The sequence below is a fragment of the Eutrigla gurnardus genome (assembly GCF_963514095.1).
Source record: "Eutrigla gurnardus genome assembly, chromosome: 15".
NCBI lineage: Eukaryota > Metazoa > Chordata > Actinopteri > Perciformes > Triglidae > Eutrigla > Eutrigla gurnardus.
The window spans coordinates 10,605,550-10,617,722 of record NC_139938.1 but is presented as its reverse complement, the minus strand read 5'-3'; the positions used below and the strand labels follow the sequence as shown (position 1 = coordinate 10,617,722).

Genomic DNA, 12,173 nt, shown 5'->3' with positions numbered 1-12,173 from the left:
CCTCAACCTCTACACCCTTTCTTGCTGCTTTGCTACAAAGACACTTAAGCAGCACTGGAACTAAATTGCAAGGTGCAGAATCGTCCACCATGCATCTATCCCCGATGACAACCTATGATGCCGGCATACTAGGCTAAACTGACAGATCAGGCCTGCAACCTATGGAATGCCCCAAAGTACAGGTCATTACCACAATTCTTGTTGGTTTTAAGAAATCCTCCTATTTACAAAAGGTCTCATCCAATATTATTTACGGAATTTACATAAAGCATTTGTAGTGATTATCTGTTTAAGCCCCCAATAAAGCACAGCTGGCAAGAAAAGTAGTTTTACTTTTTGTGAGTTTAATTTAAAGTTGGATTCACACCAGAATGCAGAGTTGCTAGAATATTCACCTGCGACAACTGCATCAAATAATTAAACAGCAGAAAAGTGGCTACAGCAGAAATGTATTCAACCCCAATGGGACTGTTGCTATCACAGCAGCTCTGCAGCACTGTGGTAATTGTTTGAGCCTCGTGGGACATGGGCGGGGACGCTGTGCGAAGTACTGTCGCCAATGCATTATTCACGTAGTGGTGCTACATGCAGAGGGTGGAGGGAGAGGGTTGAGACAAGAAACAAGAGGACACGTGGTGTCCGGATAATGTACAGACTTTATAACGCATCGGTATATTGAAGCCATCTTGCCTTTGCTTTGTGCCATCTCCACCGTCTCAGCACACGCTGCTGTTCTACATCAATGCTGCCAAAAGCAGTGTTTATCTCCTTGAGGAGAACATTTTCATTTAAGTTATTTTGGAGTTGTTTTTAGATACTATTTTTGAACAGATTTGTTACTGACCAAAGGCCTTCAGTGCCTGAAACATCTTTATTTGTAAGTATGGTTCTCTGAAAAGCCTCTTCTACTGACACTGTCATCATCTGCAAATCTAGAGATCTAACACATAAGAACAGCTATTACTATTATTATGCTTTATCTTTAGATTTTGAGATGCTCGAAACACTGACATTTTATTAAGGAATCAAAAGGACATAATGAGTGTGTAATGTGGGGAAAGTGCTTCCAGTGCAAGAGGAATGGGCTGTAAGAGGATTGTCTGTGCCCAACCACCTCCTTTGAGACTAAACAGCGCCAGAGGATACGGCCACACTGGCCTCCATATTGTAAGAGTGTTTTAACTCCCTGGGGGGCAGCAGTGGAAGGAGAGTGAAGGTGGTCCAAGAAGGTCATCAAAAAAGATAAAGATGATGGCAGATGCAACTAAACTTTAGTGTGCCCTTCAACACCCAGAATGTTGCCTCAGGCGGAGGTATTGGTGGGACGTGACAGCAAGGTGAGGAAAAAGAGAAAAGGCCAGTAGCTGGTGTCAGCAGGAAACCAGTCCTGAGGGAGACACCGTACTCGACGGGGCACCTGGAGTGTTGAGCCATCAAATGGACCATGGACCGTTTCAAGTACCCTCTCTCTGCTGGGTACAGAAGTCAGCTTAGAGAAGGACCACAGGGCTCGGAAATGGCTCGAAACCGTGGAACGTTACAATTACCTGCTGGCTGCTGTCAGCACAGACACACTGCTTCATATCCAGTGTTCTCAAGTGTCTTTTTTAGGGCAGGTGACTTCCTCTCCCACATCCCTGTTCTCTTCACTTCACACACATTCCCACACGTTCCCACTCCAATGCATCAAATGATGCCGCTTGATCAGTGCTTGAAAATATGTATGTATGTAAATAAGTTCCCCTCCAGCATCACATTGGCACGGGTTGCATGCATAGTGTCTTTTCAAAGTAAACTTTCATTGTCACAGGAAGTTTCGTTTAGGCAACAAAACCAGTTAACATGGGGCACTAACAGCAGCCTCCTGGACTAAAGTCCCATGTTGGTTTGACCCATCCACCTCCCCTGCCTCCCTGGGTGGACTATCTCTCCCTTTATACTACATGATCTGCCCATAAGGCAGCAAAGTCAAAAAGTCCCGCTCAAATGAGCATCGGTGTCGATGACCAAGGTTGCATTGTGTGATGCCCGGGCAGTGAGAACGGGTGGCACATGCATTCACCTTCTCTATTCAATTTGGTTTCTCGCACTAAAACTGGTGGACAGTTACATTGCACAGGGATGACACGTTTGATTTATCTGCCTGTGCTTGTGTTTGAGGATGCGTCTGCTTCATACTGATGGTGACAATTACATGGCGTGATTAATGAACTGCACTGAGGGGAAGTTTCCTTCACAGCCACAGCTTGTGAAAGCTTCCCCTCCCTCCCCACAAAGAACAGAACACTAGATGAACGCTAATGATATAGAATTTGCAGCAACAGTACTTACTGGTGGTGAATGGTATGATCCTTAAAGCTGTGTCCCTGACTGATTCTCTGGTCTCTATTATATGGTCATCAAAAGCTTTGTTATAGGCAGCTGGACTTTAGGTTTTTTTCTCCTCTCACCCAAGAGGCTTCTTCAGTTCTAACGGACTAGTGGGCAGTTCAGGTACTTAACTTTCTGTAGGACCTTTAATATGGTGAGTCATGTTACTCCTGGACCCACCAACCCTCAAGTTAATAATGAGTCTTTAGCACTTTGTGGGGGCAGATGGTTCCTGAGCCATCGAGTAAACTATTCACATGGCTCAGGCGTTGGAGGAGTTGTTGACCCATCCTGCTAAAATGTGAGTCGTTATGGTAACATGAGTCTGCGTGTGGATGGTTGATGATTTGTCTGGGGACTGATCTGAGGACTGTATTGATTTTGGCTGATAGGTTGTATCTTAAACCACCTCCTCTGGTTGAGAGATGGTCCTTCCAGGTTGACAAAAATGACTTTTCCATTATAGTGAATAACTCGGACAAAATATTTTTACTCTTACTTTAAAGTACTTAATCAAAATAGTTGTTATATTTTTAATCAAATGTTTCATTTTCTTTTTTGGTTGTTCGGCAAATAATTAAAGCAATTCTATTATTCATTCAATTGCAGTTACACCTTTGCATCCATCTAAAACAAAACACTCAAACAAGTTTGAAAATGGATGCCAATAAGGCACAGATGTCAACGCTAATTACTGGTTCTTTTTTCACTATGTCTTTGCCAGGTAGCCTTCTGGAAACATAGATAAGCCTCCGCATGTCAATGTGGGGTTTGATGAGTTAGCAGATAAAATGATACAGTTGGAGCCATCTAAATCTGTCGTTTCCAGCCGGAGGCTCTTTGGCCACCAGGGATTTCTCACCACTTATTTAGAAGAGCAAAATCTGGATTATACCCTCACACCTTGCCTTAGTGACTTTTACATAAAAACAACAACAACAACAACAACAACACATTGCATGCACTCTGGGTGTATCTCTTATGAACCATGTCTTAACTGGTTCCAGCTCTTCATTGAAGTGACACTATGGGCCCTAGTTTCGTAGACTAGGCATAGTCAGCGTGCAGCGCACGTGCGCCACGCCGACGGGGTGTGTCCGCCTGGACTTTGCAAGTTTCGGGCACCGCGCAGGCTCGCGCAGGCACACCTCCCGTCTCGCCCACCCATGCAAGTGGGAAAGAGGGAGGAGAAGAAGGCGTGAGTGGGAGACGAGGAGGAGACGAGGCGTGGACTGGGATTAATACAGCCGATTCAGATCTTCACCAATCAAAGGAGCTCCTCTCCTCACCTTTAATGCGTTAGGAGAGGTTCAGTGCAAGATCCGTCACTTGACAACCCGATGACAGAAGCAGCGCCGCCGCTCCCACCACGCACATCACGCGCTGTGCGTGCGTATCATAATAATAACAATGCCGATATTATAAAAAACAGGAGAGAGAGAGGGAGATGTTTTGGTCCGAGAGGCTGAGTTTCCGTTACGCGTGCCATCTGGCTTTGATCTGACGTCAGATGTGACGGGACAATCTATATAGATATAAATTCACGTGTTGATTCAATTAGTTGCATTAAATAGTGTTTGTTGTGATTATTTATTGCATTTAAATGTGCCTGGAACTGTGGAAACCTGCCTGTGAGGTCTTGGTGACGTGTGCGCACTGCGCGCCGTCAGCCAAACTTCCACTCCGCCAGTTGTAATTCACCTTGAATGAATGGACTTTATTTGCGCCTTGCGCCTTACGCCAAGAGTAGACTTGGTTGGAGCTGGCGGGCTTTCGGCGAAGTCTCGGCGAGGCTTTTAGCCACGAAACTTCCGCTGCACCAAGCTGAATCTGTGACGCCTCCCCCTGCTGCGCCGCCACACCCATCTTGGCGCAGGCGATCCACCAAAATGCCAAACTGACCGTGCGCAAGGCTGCGCGGGTCGAAACTTGCATTAGGCCGGCTGCGCCACGAAACTAGGGCCCAGAATGTTCTCAACTCTGAGTGAAATATTCACACCAATGCCCCGTTTTTATGGCTACACTCTTCCATCAACTTCATCAAATCTTTATGTTTTGTGTAGCCTGGAACTTGTGAATGGTCTGTGGGTGGGATGATATCACACTGTACTATACATGGTTAGACACGAATTAGAAATAAAATTAATTTATTTTGCTCCTCTTCCCCGAGGTGTAGGGACGTTTCCTCACATTTTTGTGGTGGAAGATTTCTGGACATGACAACTTGAAAAATGAATCTCTTATTTCAGGATATTTGGAGCATTTAGTCAGGAAACTTGCCCATGTATTGTTTTAGGCTTATGTATCATCACAGAAACAGTGAGAATAGAGTGGAATAAGCGTACTGTTAAACACTTGCAACCATCATACTTGCTTTTGCCTGAAAGCTCGCTGCGCTGCTGTGTGGAAGTGTTATGGCTTACTTAGCCACCAAGATAAGCACTCAACTCTTCATCATTTTGTGGAAGAAGACAAAATGGTATTGACAGTAAACATGCCATGTAAGATGCCAATATAATCCTTTGTCACCAGGAAAGAAAATCCCTGAGTCTTTTCGAACAAGTGCAGCTTTTTGAGTTAGAGGAAATGTAATCATGAATTGCGATGTAAAAAGATTAGTATTTTAGTAGATTATTATTTGATGTATTTTTGTTAACAGTTGTAGAATGTTACTAACAAATTGCTCATGTAAAGTGCAGTACTGAAGTACTATTTACGCTGGTTGTATACTATTACTCCACTGCATCTCAGATGGTGACATTGTCACTTTTAATGCACTACATTTGTTTATTTATTGGAAATATTTTATTAAATTATGTTATTATTAAAAAAAAATACCCAGCAGTATATCAAATTATATCAGTTTATATTTATCCTAAAATTAGTGATTAATTGTTTTTTTATTTGTTTTGGAGTCACACTGTGATATTATGGCCTAATATTATGCAATATTTGTAGATTCAAATAAAAAAAAAACTACAATCGTGATGAAAAGAAACAAATTCCATATTAAAAAATAAATCCTATACAACATTGTTTAAATTTAAACTCTTTTTTTGTGTGATCACTCTACATTACATTCAGCGTGGCCACATTACATCACTTCCTGTAAACTTCACGGCGACCAACGAGGATCTGTTTTAACTGAATATTCTCTGTTCGAGCTCAGATGAAATCCCTGAAAATGTGGGTTCGTTAGCATGTCCTTCACTACCGATACATGTTATTTTCACGTCACCTGTCTGTCCTCTCTTGGAAACATGGAACGGTATTTACAAACAGGGTCACTTGGGTAAAAGCGCAGATTGCGTGCCACATGAGCAGAAAGAGGCAAGTAGCGCTTTCAATCTGCGCTCGTGGGATGGTCGCGGGGAAAGTGGGAGTTCCCCACAAAATGATGGGAGGGTAAGCGTTAACTGCCCTAATTATATATTGCTCGGTATTTACAAAAAATGCGAGTGAGAGTGCGCCTCTATTCTGCGCCTCTTAACAGCAGGTCGAAACCAGGAAGCGCCACATGAATCAGACTTTATCAATCACATTACGTATTAAGCAGCCATACAGTTACTGGACTTGATCTACATTGTAATGTTGAAATTGATTGGAAATAAATAATCAACGCAGACTGGAACAATTCTGTTTTTGTATTCTTTATTATTTTTTAGTTTATGGTTTGTCTGAGACTGTGTGCTCAGGTATTTTTTTCCATTGTAATGCTGGTAATTGGCCTGTGGTAATCTTTTTTACAAAAGCTGCACGTGGTGCCGTCGAGGCAGCAGAGCTCCTTAAGCTAATGGCTAATATTGCTGAGGTGCTCCGCCGAGTGCTTTTAGACGATCATTTGTGCCGGCTGCCAGCCGGTGCTTTAATGGCTCTCTTATTAGTCATCCAGTCATGCTGTACTGACACTGATGTTGTGCTGGAATTATGGCCGTCGCTGCAGACCACTGATGTGGGTGTTGATGATGATGGTGATTGTTTTTATATTCATTCATCCAGACTAATATGCGATGATTATGACTTCTTTATTCATTCGTCTGGGTAATTTAGATTGACATTTATGTTAGGATTCTTCAATTGGAACCGTGTTTTTTTCTGGTCTTTGTGTGTTTACATTCTCTCAAATATGTTGTTCATGCTGGCTCTTCTCAACAGGAATCAATAGTGTTGACACCTTTCTGTTGTTATCAATTTCATAATGAGGGCATGCACGCACACATGCACACACACACACACACACACACACACATACACACCTAGTGTCGGGTTAGCAGTGGGTTAAGTGGGAATAAGCACAAAGTTGATAAAAAAAACATACTGTTACTTCATTAGTTCTGACAAAAAACTAGAGTCTCAGGCTGCGTGTTTAATATTAAAGGGAACCAATTATCTGAAAACAAAATCATAAGATAAACATTTTGTAGAGAGGTGTTCTAGCAGGTTTCAGCAAGCTGGAATACTGAATGGAATATCGAAAGATTGAAATGTACAATCATATTGTTTTCTGTTAGAATCTGTTGGTTTGACGCATTCCAAATGAACACAAATGTGTGAAATTTTGAATAAAATGTTTAGCCTCAATGAAGAAATATGTTGGTTCATAAAATGAGTTTAGTAGACAAAGTTTTCTAGTTATAATTCCATCAACTTAGATAGAATTACAATTTTAGGTTTTCAAAGAATTGTATACTAGAGGGAAACAAGAACGCAATAAACTGCATGTGCAATCTAGAAAGTAATAATCCAGTGTACTTCAATGCCAATGAGGTAATTAGATCATAGTTTTACAGTAAACTTCCTTCCACCATTGGCCATCATTAAAGCATTCACACAGTACCAGCAGCATGTTGTCACCCACAGTCAGCCTAATGCAGTTATGCATGATGAGAATGTTCAATTACCTGTGCTAGCAGTTCCCCCGGTTACATGCAACATGCTGATTATCCCGAGCCCACAACCTTTTCACTGAATCCCCAGCCAGCTGCAACAGTGTCTGCAGCTGAGGATTTGGAAAACATAATGTTATTATGCTAATGTAGAGATATTGCTGGATTGACATTTCTACTGATTGGGATTAGTGCTCCTATCCATTCCCCACCCACGCAACAATAGCTTAAGGTCTCTCTGTCGCCAGAACATGCTTTTAACATTGCCGGTGTCGGGGCTAATTTGTGCTGTTACTCAAGTGGGCTTGTTTCGATGCAATTAGCTCATTTATTTTCTTTGTGTAATGAGCGGAGGCCCTGAGCTGTTTGCCCTCTGGAGACATTTGGAAACAGAGAAACTGTTGTCTGTTGATTTGACTTTTGTTGTAAATTCATTCATTCAGTCATTTTGACCATTTTATTTAAATTTGCAAAATAACTTTTTTATTATTAAAAAACCTGTGCAACTATAGGACCCTGAATATGCACATTTATACAATGTATTTATTATACTATCAGTATAATAAAGCTGATATTCCCTTTATCCATCACCTACCTCTTATCCTGTATGCAGGTTCGCAGGGGGGCCGATCCCATCTAAAAGCTGATATAATCAGTGTTCATGACTTTGTTAACAGTGTATCCATAAAATATAATTCCATCAGCCCATTTTTACTCGACTACTTTACAATAGTCTTCTAGTCCTCCTTTTAATGGGTGACTCGTTCTAATATCTCACCAGCAGCAAAGTACCATGAATTAGGATAAAGTCCTCCACTTTCAAGCTTCCTCTTGGTTGATCTGGAACCTGTTTGCTATATTTTATAGACCTTACGGACAAAATGCAGGCAGAGGACAGGGATCAGGGAAGTCAGTCGGTATCATCCTCTGGGGACAGTGAATGTCTCCACCAAATGTCCTTGCAACCTATCTAATAGTTGTTGAGATATTTCAGTCTGGACCAACGTGATGTAATGACTATTTGACTGCTATTGCCAAAGCTAGAGCCATGCAGCTAAAAACAGACTACTGTGGGAACGATGGCTGGCACTGCACTACAGATAATTGCTATGCAGACCACTTCAGGGTGATGGCTTGTCTGGTCGACATACTGTAGAAGACCTACCTTTATTCCTTTTGTCAATAACAGGCTGCTGTATTTCAATGCAGTATCTGCACCACTGATTTATACAGGAAGTGCATTTCTCTTAAGGTCAGCACATGTCACTTACTATATTTACCAATTTTAGGACTAATGCATTTCCTCTTCTTGTTTCTTTCCTTCTCCTCAGGCAGTCATGAATTTGTGACAGAGGGGGAACATCTGGAGCTGATAGCCATCACCAAAGAGCAGTCAGGATCGTACGAGTGCATTGCTTCTAATGACATATCAAGCCCTGACGTCAGAACAGTGCAAGTCACAGTCAACTGTAAGGACCCAAACTGTCACAGTGGAAACATACCAGACATATTGATTACAACATTTATTTTGTCTTTATCATTTGATTTTCTTTTTTAATTTCCCTTTGTTGTCTTACATGCAATCCTGTTACCAAATAAGCAACTGTTGCCTTAGTAACATCGGGATTATACAATGGTTTAGCTTCAGTAGTTTGTAGTTCAATGTGGAGTAAAGGTTCAGTTGGATGCGGCCCCAAATAAAGTTACAAACTGTATTCTGCTTGCACGTTGTCAATTCATAGGATAAGTGAGATGTATGAGATAATAGTATGTTCTATACATGATGCCAATGTAAAAGGTTTTTCACATTGTTTTATAGATCCTCCCTTCATTTCTAAAGCGAGGAGTACGGGTACTCCAGTTGGACAAAAAGGAGTCCTGCAATGCGAAGCCTCTGCTGTCCCAAGGGCAGAATTTGAGTGGTACAAAGAAGACCGCAGGCAAGTTTCTCTTCTGAGCCCTGTGATTTCTACAGGCTTGGATTTGTTTGAAGTCAGTATTACAGAAACACAAAGACAGCCATTGTGCTTCAGGCTGTGGACTTACTTTATTTGAAATGAGCCAGACTGCTGTCTTGTCTTTATTTATATGTAATGCCTGTTCACACATGTCCTTGTTTAATTTAAAATAAGATTGCTATTTTGATGGAATGAGTTAATCCTTCATGTTCTTTGTTTTTCTTCTACCTAGTAGCAATAAGTCCCGATAATTACAATGAAATGATGAAAAATCATTGTTTTATATTATTTATTCAGCAAAATCATTAGCAAAACATTGTAATAGACTAGTTTATGTCAGTGTGATGTGGGGCTTGGAGGTTTAGAGTGTATTATAGTCTAATATAATATAATATTTTCCAACTGAAGGCTGGAGACTGGAAAGATGTCTATGAGCCACAGCCCCAGAGCTGGTAATCTGATGTAAATGTAGGCTATGTTGCACTGTTAAATGGTCCCTGACAGTGATGGCAGCATTGCTTCCCAGTCCCCAAAAGACAACCTCAGTCCTCGAGAACAAAAAAGATGGAGGTCGCCAGTTAAGTAAATGACATCCACAAAAATGAAATAAAGCAATGAAACAATAAATGCAATGAGTGAAACAGAAGGAAGGTTGTCGTGCGCTGAAGGATGAAGTGCTCAAATGCATGTACGGTCACTTGGATAAGGCAGTGAGCCGCAGTCACACGTTGAGCTCTAATGTGAAACTTTTTTTTTTGTTTGATGTCTTTTTTGCAGCCTATAGGTGTAAACATGTTTCTAACTTCATTTCAATTTTAAGGACATATGATAGAGATCTGGCAAAAAGGCCGAAGCAACCTTACTTACTGCTCTCCTGCACCAGCACTGACTCTGCTCCTGTCTGTCTTACAGGCTCTTCAATGGACTAAACGGGCTTAAGATAGAAAATCAAGGTAAACAGTCAATGCTCGTCTTTTTCAACGTTTCGGAAGAAGACTATGGAAACTACACTTGTGTTGCCGTGAACACTATGGGAATCACCAATGCCAGCATAATCCTTTATGGTAAGAATATAAATGCTAATTGAGTTAGAGGGGTGAATGAAATGGTTAATTATGTTAAATTTATTGTAATTTATTTTCAAGTTGACTATTATTGGTGATTATTTCTGCACACCTACAAAAAAAATGTATTCTGACATGAAGGTCACTCACTGTATGCCATGTCGCTAGTTTCCATGGCAATTGCAACACCGATGTAAAGCTTTCATTTGCCAGATATTATTAGCCAGATCCACATGAACAATTCCAGTTAATCACACATAATTTTACAGCAATGCTGCGGACCCAAGCTCGGATTCCTGACATGCTGACACTGGTGACAGAGTAAGTGTTGTGTGATTCTCCTGCAGGTCCCGGCGCGATGCACGATGTGAACGGAGCGGCCGTGTTGCCCCGTTTCTCCGTATGTCTCCTGCTGACGGTGACCTCTCTCTACCTGCTGAAGTTCTGATGTGAAATGTGATGACCTTCAAGCTTCTCTCAGCATTGAGCAGCAAGAACAGACTTATAGTCCTACGAGAAGAATGGAAATTTAAGAGTGCCAGTGGTTCACCCTTAGCTTTCTTTCTTTTTCTTTCTGGCTTTGCATCAGAGTCTGTTCTCTGTCGACTCGCCAAGAGTGAGAGGCATCAATCCAAGGAAGGGAAAAATTTGAATCATGCACTAATTTGATGATGGTAGAACTACTGAGTGTCTCCCCAAAACCTTTTTGTATGTGAAAAGGGAAAAAGAAGAAAAATACATGTAACTGTTGATAGTTGACTGTTTATTGCCCAATATTGAAGTGTACATTATTATTATTGTGTCATGTCCTGTTCAATATCTGTACAATACCATTACGCTTTTTTAAGTAAATTACAAAAAAAGGAAAACTGCAATGTGATTGTTCAATTTTACTGTATTTTTACAGTTGTATGCAAAACAGAATAACAAATCCTCACGATAAACAGTTCAGAATAAAAAAAAAAACAGTCCACCATTATTTCTCAGGCAAAGTCCTACAGCATAGTGCATCCTCCGTTTTATTTCCATCCTTGTGTGTGTAGAAAATGTACAATTGTGTACAGACAAATTCCTACACTGTTGTTTTTCAAAATGCATACACTTATCAGACGGCATTGTTGAAACACCTAATCACAGAGTCATAGCAGCTTCACGGCATTTTCACAGAACAGCAGGCTACTTAATCTGAAATGACGTGTCAGACGTTTATGTAAAAAAAAAAAGTAATTTAGGACAGAAGTGTTGGTGAGTGTGTGGCTTTGTTCTTTGAAACTTGTGTAATCGAACAGACAACCTGCAGGTAGCACTGATGGCATCGTTAGTGTGTCAGGTTAGTGTCAGGTTAGTGGGCGGTCTAATCAGCAACATGGCAATGAACTGACTTCACTGCTGCAGTGAATTGCGGTTCCTATATTTCATTTGATGGTGCATTAATGATTTGAAAAATTAGCAAAAATACAAACACGTTTAATAAATAGCCTTTAATTTACTCAGGCAGCCTGTGGTTCCCGAGGTCCCTCGCTTGATCAGTGGGCTTTTATGCAATTGAAGCTTTTTTTGTGGCTCTAACAGGTTGCAGCTTATCATTTCGCATTGATCTTCAATTGGAATATATATATATATATATATATATATATATATATATATATATATATATATATATATATATATATATATACTGTCAATATGTGAAAGCAGATGGAGCTACTTAAAGGAAAAGTTTATACTATTAACTTAACATACCAGGGTGTTACATATGTAGTGACTTGGTGGAGTTTAATTCGATACACTGACTCAAATATTTGTATCTAAGTATATGTTTGAGATAGTATTCCCATGTTCTGCTACTTTATACTTCTTCTCCATTACACCTCACCAGGTAAATTAACTTGCAC

At 40.8% G+C, this 12,173-nt stretch overlaps 1 protein-coding gene across 2 annotated transcripts in view; it reads left to right on the top strand.

The window, feature by feature from the left end:
- Positions 1–11,594, top strand: part of opcml (opioid binding protein/cell adhesion molecule-like) — a 326,658-nt gene extending 315,064 nt beyond the window's left edge. For both annotated transcript variants that reach the window (XM_084029508.1, XM_084029507.1), the window contains 4 exons: positions 8,588–8,725; positions 9,076–9,196; positions 10,127–10,278; positions 10,626–11,594. In XM_084029508.1, the coding sequence (XP_083885634.1) occupies positions 8,588–8,725; positions 9,076–9,196; positions 10,127–10,278; positions 10,626–10,726 (512 nt within the window). In that variant the 3' untranslated portion in view covers positions 10,727–11,594. The remainder of the gene's footprint in view (positions 1–8,587; positions 8,726–9,075; positions 9,197–10,126; positions 10,279–10,625) is intronic.
- Positions 11,595–12,173: the final 579 nt, after the last annotated feature.